Below are 16930 nucleotides of genomic sequence, written 5' to 3' on the forward strand. Positions count from 1 at the left end.
GAATTAAAAAACAATGTACATACATTGATTTTTAAAATTTTAAAGAGATATAAAAATAGGAAAAGGCACACCAGAAACACTGGACTCTTGAAATATTCTGTGTCCCTCTGGATGGTGGTAACATGGATATATAATACGTAAAAATTCACTAAGCTAAATGCTTGAGCTTTGTGTGCGTCAGGTACCTCAATTAAAGAACATTCATTAACCCTATCAAATCTTAAGACTGATATTAGAGTTGAAGAGTTACCTGCACCAATACAAAAAACCTTTTCTTCCATCTTTTCCAGACATTCTTACCGATGGCCCATAAATACCTAAGGGAAAGGGAAAAGACCAGAGTTGCATTAATGCTTGAGTGAGGGCATTGTTTAATACACTTTACCATGAAGCTCGGGACTCATAAACAAGGACATGCACATGGCCCAGAAACAGAAAGCAGACTGTGGAGCTGTATGGTGAAGGATAAGAAATAGTGGGCAAGGTTTGCTTCCTCTTATAGAGAGAATTGTGGCCCAAGATCAGACACCACGCAGATTCCTTGACTGATTCCAGAGAGCACCCTGGAAAATGTTACATTGTGACTTAATATGACTTAATATGTACATGTATTAAAAGTCTTTTAGATAGGGTAGGGAGACTCCTTAAAGGTATCATACAAGGAGAAAAAAAGGAGTGCTAAATCTTACAACTACCAATTTTTTTCACCGCTTCACAAGTTTCATTCAGAAAAACCTTCCCTCACTTTCTTTTCTGTAATTCTGCCAATACAGGTGTATTACAGGAAGGCATTAAAAAAAAGATTTTATTTATTTATTTTTAGAAAGAGGGGAAAAGAAGGAGAAAGGGAGAGAGAGAAACATTGATTGGTTTCCTCTCTTACATTCCCTGACTGGGGACAGAACCTGCAACCCAAACATGTGCCCTGACCAGGAATTGAACTGGTGGCCTTTGGCTTTGCAGCACAGTGCCTAGCTGAGTCACACCAGTCAAGGTACAGGGAAGGTTTTAAGTCAACATAGAAAGTACTCTCTTAACCCCTCTCCTTTCCCCAGATTCTCTCCTGTTAATGGAAATTCATCTTTATACAGAAAAATGAAATTAAAAGGAGGCACAGGTCTAAGCTGTCCAGAGAGTTTATGACCAGTGTTATTAACTCATTCAGGAATTATCCCGCTGGCCTTGTGGGTGTTATACGTTGAACTAGCATTGATCAAGGAAGTGAGGCTAGTGGTTTTCAGGTTCTATTAGACCACATAAGGGGAGATCTGGTCATACTTGAATACATTCAAATGTTCGCATCTAAAACTGGCTTCACCTGCTATCAAAATCAACAGGATAACTTCCAAATCCTCACTTCATCAAGAATCAGACAGAATTTCTGCTTTGGAACATTGAGAAGTATGGCTCTCAACTCTCTTTCCAGGCCATAGGATATGTAGAAATCTGGATTTATGAATAGATAAATCAGCATTCTGGTGTAGAAAGCAGAAGTCTAGCCTAGTGGTTATATCTCAGACTTAGAGTGGGAACACCTAGGTGAGAATTCTGAGCCTGCCATTAACTGTTCCTTGGCTTAGATGCCCTGTGCCTCAGTTTCCTCAGCTGTCAATGAGGATAGCATAGGGTATACTCCATTCATTGTTGTGACGACTGGTGGAGATGATACACTTCAAGTGTTTAGCACAGTAACTGGCACATAATAAGTTCTTGAAAATGTTAGCTATCGTTGTTTGTTGTTATTCTTGCTACTACTAGTAGTAGTACTAGTGGTAGAAATAATAGTCCTAGTAGAGAGAGTCTTAACTACCAACTTTGCAAAGGATTTATCTTTGGATTCTTTATTTCAATTTATATTCATTTTTTGGGCACCTATTTGATTAGGAAATAAAATGAGGTACATACGAGGTCTGTCTGGAAAAAGTCCAGCCATTGTTAATATGACAAGAATGGTTTACGCAAATCGATGTAACATGGCAGCCAAGGGGAGCGGACTGGAATGCGCATGTGTGAACAATGACCACTTCACTGTACTAGTCAGTGGGGGTGGTAGACGCTATTGAGTGAGCATGTGTACTGTTTGGCTGTCGCATTCAAAGTGAGTAGAGCAATGAATCTGCATCCAATTTTGTGTTAAGCTTGAACATTCCTCTGTGGAAGCTATTTGGGTGATTTGGAAGGCCGCAACTATGGGCAGCTGGTGATTGGCAGCTTTATCACGATAACGGCCCCACTTGTGCTTCACATCTTGTGTAGTTTTTTTGCGAAATATTATATCACCCAGGTGACTGAGCCCCTCTGAAGCCCAGATTTGGCTCCCTGTGACTTCTGGCTTTTCCCAAAACTCAAATCGCCTTTGAAAGGGAAGAGATTTCAGACTGTCAATGAGATTCAGAAAAATAAAATAGGGCAGCTGATGGAGGTTGGGAGAACTGTGTGAGGTCCCAAGGTGCCTGCTTTGAAGGGTATCACTATCCTATGTACAATGTTTTTTATATCCTCTTCAATATATGTCTCTATTTTTCATATTACATGGCTGGATACCTTTTGGACAGACCTTGTATGTCTAGGTTTGGATCCCCAGGTCATATTTTGTGTCATGATTCTAATGTATCCTTTCTTGTAGCATTTTTGTAAAGCCCGTGCCAGTGGGTCAGTGACATCCCTGTCAGTCCTTGGGGGCATTTTAGTTTTATGAGAGTACAGAGTGAACTACAAAGGACTAAAAAGAGACAGGGAAGATGTACTTGTGTTCAACTTAAGTCCCAGGAATTTCAATCAAATGCATGGAAAACTCCCTGGCCTCAGTGTCCTTCTGCCCTGGGACTACTTGGTAGGTTGGCACCCAGGGTGTATAAAAAAGGGTGAGTAGTCCTTCATGTGGTATTTGTGAATGTGAATGAAGTAGTACCTCAGCTCTGTTTATTAAATACCTTCTGTGCTTGGCACTAAGCGTGCACAGGATGGGTGCTCAATAGTTATTCATGGGGATTTTTTTTATTGTGTATCTTCTTTTAGGATACCTGGGGATGAGTAGCCAGTGCAAGAAGAGCACATGACCCCTCAGGACATTTGCTAGAATCACCTGTCTCTGAGCACCTTACAGAGGGGTAAAGATGGCTTAGAAGGATGTGAACACCTGGGATGCCGAGGTTTCATCTTGTGGTTTATAAAGCCAGAAGTGACTGAGGAGACTAAAAACGAGGGGTTGGTGCTGCTCTGATTGAGGTGGAAAGGGAGGCACTGGTTCTCTCTGTGCAGATTATTTTTCTTTTTTGCCGAAAATTTTTCATGACAAGTTTTTTCTAAGAAGAACAGTCACAGTGAGACAACAACCATGATTCCCACCAGAAGGCTTCCCTTGCCTCCTTAGGGACTGAAAGAGACCAAGGAGGGCACTGAGGCTCCAGTGTCCCAGGCTTCTCGTCACAGCCCAGTGGGAAGCGTGGGCTGTGGAAAGGTGCAAAGCATCAGTGAAAACAGACAGCATCGGTGATGACAACCGCCACTGACTCCTCTGTAGCTGTGGCTCTCACCATACATCTAAATGTTTCATATTTATTAACTTTTTAAATCCTCACAGCAATCTAGAGGCCAACACTCTCATTGCCTCCATTTTATGCTGAGCAAAATGATGTCCAGAGAGGTTAAGCAACTTGCCCTCAGCTAGTAAGTGGCAGTGCCAATGGAATCATAGAAATTTAATTAATTCAAAAGAAGAAAAAGAGGAAAAAAGAAACACAGATTAAGTAGAACAAACAGAAAACAAATAGCAAGATAACAAACAGCAATTTAATTTAAACTAACCATATCAATAATTACATTAGATATAAATAGGCCAAATAAATATCCTCATTAAAAGGCAGAGCTTCAGGTTGGATTTAAAAATCTAGACCCAACACTATGCTGCCTATAAGAAATGCACTTTGACTCTAAAGACAAAGTAATAGGTAAAAAATACAATAAGTAAAAAAAAAATACAATAATGGAAAAGGATTTTAGATGTTAACATTAGTTTTTGAAAAAAATGGAGTGGCTACATTTACTACTGTCATGCAATGTAATTTTTAGGGCCAAGAATAGTACCAGGGGTAAAGAAGATAATTTCATAGTGATAAAGGGGTCAATTTATCAAGAAGACATTATAATCTTAAATATTTAAGCATCTTACAAGAAAGAACAGCATTTCAAAATACATGAAGAAAAGGTAGAACTATAAAGAAAACCAAACAAATCCACAGTTACAGTCAGAGATTTCAATACTTCTCTATTAATAATTGATAGATAATTTGTAAAGATGTAGAAGATTTGATCAACCAACTAGGTGTAATTGACATTAATGGAAAATCAGCCAATAAGGGAGTTAAAAGGAAATCCTAAAAATATCCAGTCAGTCCAGTCGAAGTAGTTTCATTTGAGAGTTGCAGCTAATATGTAAAGCATCCTGGAGACCTAAGGGGAGGAGAGAGGAGTGTGATAGTTTTGAAGATCAAGAAGTCTAGAGCAGAGGCACAGTTAAGAAAATGAAAGAGGAAAGGGGATCTTAAGAAGCATGGCTGAGACTGATACACTGTATCCCCTATAAGATTTGTTAAGGTATAAAAGGAAATTTAGAATTGCTGTGAATTACACCTGGTTGGTGAACTGTGTGGTTCATTGAATTTAAGTTTCAGGTCTGCAGTTAAGGTTGAACTGAAACAATTCTAGACCTGGCTCTGAGGGTTATATGACTTGGGTAAGTCTTTTCAGTATTCTGAGTCTCAGTTTCCTTATTTGTAAATTGCAGAGTCATTTATTCACTTATTTATACAACAAATAACTTATTGGACTTTTACTACAGTCAAGCCCTATAGTTGCTACCTTAAATAAAGGAGACAAATGTCCCCATTGGCAAGGAACTCACAGTCTAGTGGGGAAGACAGATAACAAACAGATAAAGAAATACATGGTATGTGAGATGATAAGTGTTTGAGCAAAAATAAAGCAGAGTAAGAAAGAGAGGGGGAACACAGGTGGGCCAGGAAAGGCATTCTGATAAGGTGCAGAGACATGCAGAAATCAAGGTGAGCCATGTGAACACCTGGTTGGGTGAGAAGGAGACGAAGGAGCATTCAAAGCAGAGAAAACAGTGGGGACAAGGATCCTGGAGTGTGGGGTGTACTCAGAGTCTTTGGGAAGAGCAAGGAGGCCAATAGGTCTGGAGCAGTGATCAAGGTCAGCTAGACCTTGAAGTCCTCATCAGGCAGGGCCTCATAGCTGTGGTAACAATATTGACTTTTACCCCAAATGAGATGGGGAATCAGTGGAGGTTCTCCAGGTTTTCTGTGGCAGGATCTGACTCGTGGTTTCTAAAAAAGATACTCGGGCTCCCAGAGGGAAATAGACTATATGGAGGCAAGGACAGCAGGAGGACTGCTTACGGGGCAGGTGAAACAAGTGAGTGGAGAAGTAATGGAGGCTTGGATTGGAATGGTGATGTGGAGGTGGCGATGAGAGGCTGAACCTTGGATTTATTCTGAAGGTGGAGTGAAGAGAATTTGATGACAGATGAGATGAGATATGAGACAGGTTTGTCAAAGATGACTCCAAGGATCTTGGTCTGAGCAATGAGTAAAGAAAGAGGCCATTTATTAAGATGGGAGAATAATAACGCCTAATCCTTGTGAGGCTGTTTCAGGGATGAAATGAGATAACGTAAGTGAATACACTTCCTCCACTTAAAACATCATATGGGTATAACAGGTAACAATTAAAAAGCACTGAAAGTTGCTAATATGCCGAGATGCTAATGTCGTAAGGCCAAGAAGCACTATTGATGTTCTTACTGGTGTCTTTCTATTCAACAAAGTTATTCTGAATGGGTCAGTGGCTCCTTCAAGGAACCGCAGTCCACCAACAAGGAGTAATTTTGAGTTTCCTTTTATATTTTAATACACATTAAAGCAAATATGATTTATAACCTCAGCCTTACTTCTTACAAATTCCTTTCTCTCCCTAATCCTCTGAGTAATGACGCTGTTCTGATATTTGTATCACTCTGCCTCCACCCCAGTGAAGCTCAATTAAGCTATTTTAAGTTTATATGAAAAAAATGTAGTTCATAAATATTTGTTTTCCCTGAATCATCCCTTGTGCAACTAAGGTTATTCACCCTGATCTAGGCTATACTGGGTGGGTCTGATGGCGTTATGTTAAGGCATCCATTGTTCGCTATTCTAGGCCCTCCTGGCAGGGGTAATTTTAAAATGACAGCCTAGTGATATTAAGTAGATACAGAACACGTTATAATTGAGCCACGGATTTCTTCTTTCATCGATAGGGTCAAGGTACCTGAAGTATGTTAATAATTTTACAAATAATTCAACAGAAAAGTCACCAAATCCAGATCAGTTCAATTTCCAATAGGGTAAATGAAAAGAATGTGGGAATTTATACAATGGGAAAATAACACCTATGCTAAGAGTTTGCCATGGGGATGAAATGAGAGAGTGTTTGTGAAACTCCTGGTATAGGGCTTCCAAGGGCCCTAGAATATGGGTTGAGCTACTAATCCTTTCAAGGAAGTGTTTAGAAAGCAGTTTTGAGGACAGATGCATCCATTCATATTTTTGTTCTCTCTTTGGTCTGCTCTGCCCTCCTCAGTTCTCTCTGTCTCCTTCTGTGAGCCAATGTTTTGCTAAAGATGCAGAATCTTTTCCTCTGTGCTACAGAAACCTAACAGAATTCTCCTGCCATTTGTCTTGAAACCAGGATGTCTGCCTTGCAGGGGAAGAGATATAAGAGAAAATTCCCATTTACCATTTTTGGCATGCATGCCAGGAATGAGAAGGAAGAAAAGCTGACCTCAGAAATATCTCATGAACATTTTCATGAGACACTAATTTAATTGAGGAGAAGCTGGACGGTTGAAAAAGGACTGAGTGTGTAGCAAGGGCCTGGCTTATGCCCCACAGCCTTCGTATGGCCACAAGCAGAAGTGTTTTCCCATAGTCCTGTCTTAAGCTGTGGGAATAGTTTGGCCTCAAGACAATGCCATGTAAATTTTCCAAACCCACACCAGAGCTCTGGGTCATTGCTCGGTCCCCAGCTCATGACAGACCTTTACTTCTTCCACAGTTCCCCAGGCCTCAGAGCTCCAGTGCCCTGTGAGGTGGGAATCTATCTTTGCTCTACAGAGCTCTGACCAAGGCTGGGACTCTGTTCTTTACTCTCCATCTGCATGCTGCTGTGGTCTGTTCATCTGCTGGGATGTGTGTTTCCAGTCCTCATCACTCCCTCTGGACCTCTCACGGGCTTCTCTTTCTATCTGTCTAAATCAGCAGCTAGGTATTGGGTTTCTGAATCCCCCAAACCTCTAGCATAGAACCAATCTCAATTTTCATGTTGGTTTTGCCACATTAAGCCCTCTCATAAGCACAAATGCGGCCCTCCCAAAAAAAATTAACGAGACATTTCTATTGATCAGAGGCTTCCCTTATTCAGAGTTATCTGGCACAACTTCTACCTAAGTGATCACAGCGACTGAGATAGTGGGGTCTAAACAATTTTTTTAATAGGCCATCAATCAGCTTTTACCCAGTTGTCAATAAACATTTCTGTATAAATAATTGGTTTGATCTGTGAAATAAAACTATATTTTACCTATTCTTTTTATCCTGCTTGAAAAACTGAATTGGTCATTCTCAGATCTTAGGAAACTGATATTGTGCATACATTTTCTATTTTTTGTCATTTATTTATAAACTTATTTTTTAAAAGATTTTATTTATTTATTTATTTTTAGAGAGAGGGGAAAGGAGAGAAAGAGAGGGAGAGAAACATCAGTGTGTGGTTGCCTCTCATATACCCCCAACTGGAGACCTGGCCCGCATCCCAGGCATATGCCCTAACTGGGAATCGAACCAGTGACCCTTTGGTTCGCAGGCTGGCGCTCAATTCACTGAGCCACATCAGCAAGGGCTATCTTTTATTTAAATGTTACACTACACATTAAAACTGATTCAGTGAGAGTTGATTATTTGAAGGTCGCCTATAGCAACTGCTCACACCTCCTGTGTGTGGTTGTTAATGAAGGTGTAAGAAAGTGATTCATAGAGTCTGAAAGATTTGAATGCCTTTGAAAAGGAATACAAAGCCAATAAAACCTCCTAAACCAGCATTAGCCAGTATGCTTCTAGTAAGGTATTGAATTGCACTGGAAATACTGTTACAGAAGGAGAAGGAAATTATTCTATTTTGACAGCACAAATGCAAATATAGTGACCCCCAGAATCGAGGAAGCTTGTAGCACAGCTGGCCTTCTGTATCCATGAGTGCTGTGTCCTAGGATTCAATCAACTAAGATAAAAAATTTCCTAAAAATGGTATGTTGTTGCTCATGTTAGGCCTAGATGATTGAGTCTGTACTAAACATGTACAGACTTTTTTTTCCCTTGTCATTATTCCCTAAACAATACTGTATAACAACTACTCACATAGCATTTACATTGTATTAGGAATTATAAGTAATATAGAAATAAGTTCAAGTAGATGCGAGGATGTGCCTAGGTTACATGCAAATACTCTGCCACTGTCTCTGTAGAGGGGTCCATGGCTACTGAAGGATGTCTATAAATATCAAAGTACTTTAATAACCTTGCATGAATCCTTTGTATTTCTTTTCATGAGGTTCACTGAATATCAGCTTTTCTATTTAAAATATACTTTAAGAAATAAACGGACGTGTATCCAAAATTGACACTCAGAGAGGAAACACTTACCCAGAATGCTTCATGTTTTGAGGTTTATCCATTCGGACAGCAAGTTTAATTTTGAGGTCTTGATCAGGGCAGTTTTTGGACACTGTCATTTTGTGCCACTCTGACTGTTTGGGGCTGTTTGGAGTGGGATGGAGAATAACCTGTTGGGAAAAAAGATGACCATCTTAGCCAGGAAATAGAACACTGTTACAGGCATGTTTTGGTAGATGAGAAACTTTGCTGCTGAGAAGTAGAGCAGATTGTCCAGGTCACATAGCTAGAGGGAAGGCAGTTACAGGAACTGGAGGCCTGGGTGTTAGTCTCAAGGCTCCACCTACCAAATGAGGCTCCTCCTGCCAATCAGCCAGGTCTGAGGACAGCAATGGTGTTCTCTGCTCCCTTCTCTTCCTCCCTGGCTAATTCTTTAAAAGGGAGGATCGTGGTTTCTGTGATCCTGCCTTTGTACTTTTCCAAAGTTCAGAAATACTACAGCAACCCAGAAGAGAGAGTGGTCTCTACCCATCATTCTCTTAGTATCAGATGATAGAAGTATGAAAGGAAGAGACATCTTTACCTATTAGAGGACATTTCTAATCTACTCTTCTTCCATTTAGGCGGATTCCTTCCACCATTTCAGGAGGAAAAAATTCCTCAGAGGATGCAGGGGAAGATGGAAGGGACCTTATCTGATGGGTGAGAAATGTGTCATTTAGAGAAGGGAAGGGGCTTGCTCACAGTCACACATCTAAACTCGACTTCATCCACATTTTTTTATCATATCACAAGACAGCGACTCTGTCCTGGCCCAGAGGAAGCACACACAGCTGAAGAAAGGTGAGCTTTTGGAGGCTGCCTTCCACCTGGGTGCTTCAGAGATGGCGCTCTGATGTGGGACTCCTGCGTCAATTCCCATTGCCTCAGAGGCTTTGGTAAGTCCACTCTGCCTTCGAGATGAAGGCGTTCTCAGGAGCCATGTGGGACCTGGGGAATGTGCACTCAGGAGGAGTGGTATTTGGAAAATCCCCTGAACCATGGGCATGTGAGCTAAGTATAGGCACGACAGAAGCTGGGCTTGCCGAGATTTGCTTCTGTGATGGCAGTGTGCCTTTGGCTTTATTTTTGAAGCACCTATTTTCTCCAGGTGTGGGCTCTTTTTCTGGGCTTCTTTCACTTCTGGGTGGAGGTGGGAGGGGCTCAGAGTCTCCAGGTGGACACTCAGGTCTTCCAGATGATGCCTCGGCTTCACTGTCATCATGCAAGCTTGGCCCATGCATGGTGGGCAGAAGCGTATGATTTTCTGGGTGATTGTGGATCAAATACTCAGAGAAGAGGAAAAGACCATGCATGACAGAAAAGCAAAATTAGCCCATTTTCATATGCTGCGCTTGTGCTGATTTTTCACCTTTTCTGATTCAAGCCTGAACCTTTCTTCCCCCCCACCATTACATTCCCTCTCTCTGATGAAAGAAAATTTGTATATTTTTGCTAAAGACAAAATTAGAGACTTCTTAATGTCTTATAACATGATTGAAATATAAGAGACTGCCATCAGTAAAATATTTTTGGAGCAATTAGCTTAATATCTGTAACTGTCTCACTATCAATATAAAAGCATATCAATATAAATACAGGGAGACCTCAGAGATATTATGGGTTCAGTTCTAGACCATGGCAATAAAGCAAGTATCATAATAAAGTGAGTCACTTGAAGTTTTGGGTTTCTCTGTGTATCTAAAAGTTATATTTACACTATACTACAGTTTATTAAGTGTATAATAGCATTATGTCTAAAAAAAGGTACATATCCTAATTAAAAAATACTTTATTGCTAAAAAATGGTAACTGTCACCTGAGCCTGTTGGAAAAAATAGCACCAGTAGATTTGTTTTACTCAGGGTTGCCACAAACCTTCAATTTGTGAAAAAAATGCATTATCTCTGAACTGCAATAAAATGAGGTATGCCTGTATGAAAATATCTGTAAAATATATATACCCAGATATATTTTATGTTTATGTGTTTACTTTGTGTTACCATTAATTACATATATCATAAAACATACACAAATTTAGAAGTCTTAAAAGATGGGCTAAAAAAAAACTGTATTTTAAGAATCTTGCTAATTGTGGTGGCTTTGCTCTTTTATTAGCTATATTACACCGTATATATTTATGGCAAGGGCTAATAGTTAATGATACTGGATGTAAATCTGTTTTTCAAATGGCCTTGTAAATAATTCCATAGCATCTTGATTGACGCCTGACCCTGTCTGATCACACTGGGTTGCTTTTGTCTTGTAGGTGGATGGCGGACCTCTTGTGAGCAGCACGGGGGTCAGCGCCACCATTTTTGTGTTGCTTGCCAGGCTTGCAATATTAGTACTATCTTCAAATCAGAGCTCTTCTGTAGTAATCTTTTAAGGCCATTTGTTCATTTTGTGAGGGTTAATTTAGTTAAAATTCTATTATAAAAAGTATAAATTTACCTAACTGGTGCTAGCAAACTCTGATATGCTGTAGGAGGCTGGAAGTAAATGAGGAGTCAGGGTTCCCTTGGGTGATGGAGACCTCTCCCTTCCCTCCAGGGAACGCTGTCCCACCCTGGCTGGCTGGCTCAGTCAGTGGAGCAACCATCCATACACCAAAAGATGGAGGGTTCTAGCCCCCTTCCGTTTGGGGCACGGAGGGGAAGCAACCGATTGATGTTTCTCCCTCACACCGATGTTTCTCTCTCTCCACCTCTCCCTTCCTCTCTCTCTAAAGTTAATAAATATATCCTTGGGTGAGAATTTAAAAAGAGAGAGAAAATGGTCTCCCTACGTCACCTGTTTCACCCTCCATATCCTGAGACCACAGCCCTGGAGAGATGGAGAGGAGGGGCTGCTAATCCCAGCAAAGTTGACCCTCTCTCCTGAGCTCCTTGTGGCCTGACAGGTGAGGTGGGGGCGATGTGCTGGGAAGTGAGGAAGAGGAGGGGCTGATAGTAGAAGCCCCAGCCAGGGCCTGAACGGCAGCAGGCCAGGCCCTAGGCCTCCTTCTGCTCCTGCCCGTTTGGCAATGTAAATGGGAGCAGTGCTCTGGGCACCCGGAGCTCATTAACAGGCCTCCCACCATATGGGTTCTGGGCATGTTTCCCACGGGCAATATGGTGTCCGTTCTCCAATGCAAATGGCCTCAGCTCGTTGTTGGCCTCTCTACAAAGACTTCTTCCGCCACATGGTGGCTCCCTGGGGAGACCTCCTCACCAGGGTGGATAGGGAGATGAGGTCACTGCATTTCTCCTCCATCTTTATCCCCTCCCTCCTGACAGGTCAATGACTCCTTTGTACGTGTCAACCTTGCTGAATTATTAGGGTCCTTTCGGGTGCACATAAGCCCCGCACAGTCCAGACACCTCATCTGGACATTCCAGACTGCTAATCAAGCACTTTGTCATCTCAGCCGAGGCCCATGTGTGCTGTGCTTTGATGTGGTGATGCTGATGTGGGAACACAATCCACTTCATGCAGTGAGCTGCACGCCAGCCCAGCCCCAGCTTCTCTTAGTCACCTGGGCATGCAGGCAGATCCCATGAGGGGACTGTTTTACCCTGAGCGTTTACCAGGCTGATCCCCCGCTACCGCTGTCCCCATGCTGGGAAGGCATCACAGCCTCTCAGACTTCACTGTGTCTCCTTGCTATGTGCTTCCCAGGTGTCCTTTACCACATGTACCACATGTACCACATGTACCAGGTGTCCTTTACCACTAGTTTTTATGTCTATGTCCTTTAAGTTTTTTGAGGTTAGGAATATTTGCCTGTCATTATTCCTGTTTGCTCTATGCATAGCACAAATGACAGAACACAGTGGGCCCACAATTATATTCATTGCATAAAAATTTGATAATAATAGTCATGTGTGTGGGAATAGTTACTCTCATGTCTTGTGTAGAAGTATAAATTGTTGTATACCACCCTTTAGGGGACAATTTGGCAGTATCTATAAAAATTCAAATTTCACTCAGCAAAATATTTTTTGACATTTATCCCATACATATACACACATATGTGAAAAGAAATAAATTGAACATTATTTACTGAAGCATTTTTTTATACAGCTAAAGACTGAGAACAACCTAAATAAATTATGAGACGTCCATACAACGGAATACTATGTGGCTATGAAAACAGGAGGGAAGTCAATATGGGCTGATACGGACTAATCTCCAGATACACTGATGTTTGAAGCAAAGTGCAAAGCGGTATGAATACAGTAACTTCCTACTGTGCTCTCTTTTATAAAAAAGGGATATATTCACATATGCTTGTATACTATGCTTGTACATGCATGGACTATTTGGGGAAAATATACAATACACTGAAAATGAGGATTTTTTTCTTTGGGCAAAGATACTAGGGTGAACTTGAAGGGATCAGTAGTTTCACTACATCTCCATTTTCATTTTTTTATAGCGTGCATGAATTTTTTAATTAGAAAGATTAATAATAATAAAATATCATAAGATAGAACAAGTTAATATTGTTGAATGAATGAACAAAGCACTGAGATTTCGAATGTGCCTGTGTCCTGCTAAACTTGAGAAGAATTGCAGCATAAAAACACTCTCCTGAGGGCTACAAGGAATGGCTTCACCTTAAAAAGACCACTTAGTAGTCACTCAGCTGCTGGTGGTGGAGATACTGCCAGCAGAGGGCACCTGGACTGGCACAAGGGTCAGGCAAGTCAGCTCCAATGCAATTGGAAAGTTTCTTTGGCAGTATCAAGTGTCAACTAGTATCTGGGAGAATATATAAAAGGAGAAAACAATTCATTAAGAAACGAATGGCTGTGTGGGGGCTGTGGCAAGCTTACGGCCACAGAGCTGAGGGTTTTATTTTTGCCTAGGACACTGTGGGGTAGTAAAAATTACCCTGGAGAGAAGGCAACATCGTTACTGGTAAGTTACCACCTCTGGACCCAGGGTGCTCATCTGTACAGGAGGAGTAATAACTGTAGCTGCCTCATCAGGGTCATGGTGAAGACTGAATGAGGGGCTGCACATAAAGTCGTTAGGGACAGTGGCCTGGACAATGGTAAATGGACAGCAGTGCATGGGCCCCAGCAAACTGGGTGGCTCTGGGCAAGTTCCCTGCCTTCTTTAGGAATTAGTTTTCTTATGTATACAATGAAAATGTTTGACTAGCTCAGTGGTTTTAACTTTTCTGAGTGGAACAGCTTTGAACTAGTGAGCCCAGAAAAATCCACATATTCCCCCCTCCACTTGCAAACAATTTTAAGAGGCTTCTGCAGCCTGTGGAGCACTCTGTGGACCTAGGCTGAGTGTTCCTGGACTTGTCTCTTCTAACATCAATATCTTACTTCTCTGAGACTTTCATGATTTTTGGCACAATTCTTCATGGAAAAAGACATTTGAAGAAAAATAAAAGGGAGGCTACTGCCCCATCTGTGTCTCTCCTTTTCCCCGTGGACAAAAATGAATACTTGTCATTTTTCAAAGAAAACACTAAACGTCTTCTTTCATCCCCCTCCTTTTTTGGGGAGTGCACTCTTTTTGCTATTAGCCTTGTTTACTTTTTGTTTTACTTCCATCTGTGATGTGGGCCCTAGAAATATGATTCCAGGTCAGTACTATGGATGAAAGCCAAAATAAGGAGTGAAAAGACAAAGAAAGAAAGAAGAAATCATGGTTAATGTGTTCTTGCTGACACTGCTACATGTGTGCACTTGTGTGTTTGTCTTAGGGTATTCTCTTACTCTCTAGATGAAATGTCAGAGGACCAGAGAAGTTAAACATCTTGGCTAAAGTTACACAGCTTTCAGAAGGGATTATACATTCAACTAGTATGAAATGAAATTTATTGAGAAAATTTATGTGCTGGGTTCTGAGTATGGGGTGGCTTACAAACTAGTCTAGGTTTCTGTCTCCATGGAGCTTATACAGTCTGGTGGGGAATACAGAGGCCAAAATTTCTGTGAAGTCTTCCTCTCTTTCTTGCATCGGTGATAGGTTCACTGAAGGATGTGAAGAGCAGGCTGTGGTAGCAAATGAAGGAGGAGGGGGCATTTATAAAGAGAGAGCCTTTCAAAGATTTGGGAGGTGGGGCCAGTGCTCCAGGCAGAGAGAAAGCCCCCTGTGGTGGGAAAGAATTGGGTTTATTTCAGGGACTGAAGTTTGGCTAGGGATGTGGGGCATAGTGGCAGCAAATGGGCGGAGGAGGTGAGCAGAAGCCCGATTACCAGTCACTCAAGTCTCTGCAGGCTTCACTTCAGAGCTCAGATTTTATTACAAGTGGTGCGAATTGATGGAAGCACTCCAAGCTAGCTAACTTATTCTGAAAATGCTACTGGCTTTCTGGTGCGGCGTCAATAGCTGAGATGCAAGAAGAAATGCCTTTATTATGTCAGTGGTACTTAAAAATTGTGGGGGGCATTTTTTGGTTGAAAAAACAGTTTGGTGCTGGGCTCTGCTGGTGTTGAATGGGCAAGGACCAGTGATACTAAACATCCCAGAAAGGAGTGAGGTAATTGTCTCCAATAAAGAATTCTCCTGCCTCCCACCAGGACTTTTGAATATTCCCACTGAATAGGAATGGAGGTGGAAAAAACTGTCTACAATTAACTGAATCTAGATCCGAAGTCTTTTTACACATACACTCAAAGTATTTTTGGCACTTTTCCAGAAAAATCAAGAAAATTTTGTTACCAACACTTGTTTATTGATTCAAGAAATCAGTTTGTTGTTGTGCAGGCTTTTGACTCATCAACTTACAGCAGATTTATGGCTGTCCCTGTCTGGGTGATTCTCTACATGGGGCTGCTTCTTTAGGTTATCTAGTACGGTCGTACCTGGAGCTTCACATTTTGAAGTTTATGTTTTATTAATTAATTTACTCTTATTTCCCCTTTATATTATGCTGTGTTGATTTAAAGATTGTTAGGTGGGTTGGTTTGTTAAATTATATCTAAGAATTTCACTTCAGGATAGTAAAGGACATGGGAACTCTTTGCTCTAAAGGGTGTATAGGTTTGACAGTTTGAGAACCGCTGCTCTGTCTTGGCTGTGTGCACTGTGGGCAACCAGATTTGAAGAAGGGAAACTGTGGCTTGGAGAAGTTGAAGAACTTGCTTGCTCAAGGTTGCACAGTCAATGTGGAGTGCAGTCTGGGGTTTAAATTGCAAAGCCAGGTCTTTCAGCTCTTGGCTATGCTGCCTCTTGGGATCTGGGGACCCCACTCTTTGGAGCATGTGATGAATACCCATTGTGATAGGAAGCACTTACTCGTCCAAGTTCCTTGTCCTCCAAGGCCAATACGCCTGTGCTCTCTGTGAACAGCTTCACCTTCACAGCAGGTAGTGCATGGGTCGTCGAGAAGTCACCCTGGGTGCCCCAGCTGTGGACAGAATGAGAGAGGCCAGCATGGAGAACTCTGCCTTGACAATGCTAAACTCAGCTGCCTTCTTCCTGGGCTGGGTGAAAGCAGAGTTAACCTGAGGCATTGTTGGCTGTGACATCCTCCTCTCCTCACCAAAGCTGCCAGAGTGACAAAAAGTGTTAATTAACGTGTTAGGCAAATGCAAGACAGATGCTCAGAAAGTTGCCACGGGTCCTCACAGAGCACTAGAAGGAATCATGAGGAGTTAGCATGAGATCAAGTTGGCGAGAATTTTGCCCCATGCATTTGCTATATCTACAAACTATTCCCAGATAACGATTAATAAATATTTTCTTGTATCCTTGGAACCCCTATTTCTTCGAAGCTGCAGTTCTAGATTTTGAGATGGGGCTTCATTTGGTCTGAGCCATCACCTGACTTTAAAATGAGACTTCAGTAGCAATGGGTAGTGGGGTGGTGAGGAGCTTCATTTCTTTAGGCATACAAAGATGAGTTGAATAGAAGAGTGGATGAAGCTCAGCCCTGTCATGAAAGATAGAAGGAGTGATGTGGTAAATTCCCTTCCCCACTCATGGCCTGTAGGTGTCTGAGTCTTAGATCACATCACAGGAAAGTGTGGCTTACCTATACTTCGGGTAGAGTGCCAGGCTGGGCTGACATGAGTCCCTGATATGACCTTTTCATTCACTCTCCATTATTCTTACAGGGTAATTTCCATCCAGTCTGTACCTGAAATCAGCATGATCTTCTGAAGTGTCAACTGGATTGCATTTAAGCCCCTCCCATAAACTCTTCTATG

At 41.6% G+C, this 16930-nt stretch overlaps 1 protein-coding gene across 4 annotated transcripts in view; it reads right to left on the reverse strand.

The window, feature by feature from the left end:
• The window catches only part of CADPS (calcium dependent secretion activator), a 460054-nt gene that overhangs the window by 164676 nt on the left and 278448 nt on the right, over positions 1–16930 (reverse strand). For all 4 annotated transcript variants that reach the window (XM_054595668.1, XM_054595667.1, XM_054595666.1 and 1 more), the window contains exons 7-9: positions 16017–16128; positions 8760–8899; positions 251–317 (exon numbers count right to left, since the gene is read on the reverse strand). In XM_054595668.1, coding sequence (XP_054451643.1) covers positions 251–317; positions 8760–8899; positions 16017–16128 — 319 coding nt within the window. The remainder of the gene's footprint in view (positions 1–250; positions 318–8759; positions 8900–16016; positions 16129–16930) is intronic.

The sequence above is a fragment of the Pteronotus mesoamericanus genome, unplaced genomic scaffold, assembly GCF_021234165.1.
Source record: "Pteronotus mesoamericanus isolate MK-2021 breed Mesoamerican mustached bat unplaced genomic scaffold, CSHL_Meso_final scaffold_54, whole genome shotgun sequence".
NCBI classification, from domain to species: domain Eukaryota; kingdom Metazoa; phylum Chordata; class Mammalia; order Chiroptera; family Mormoopidae; genus Pteronotus; species Pteronotus mesoamericanus.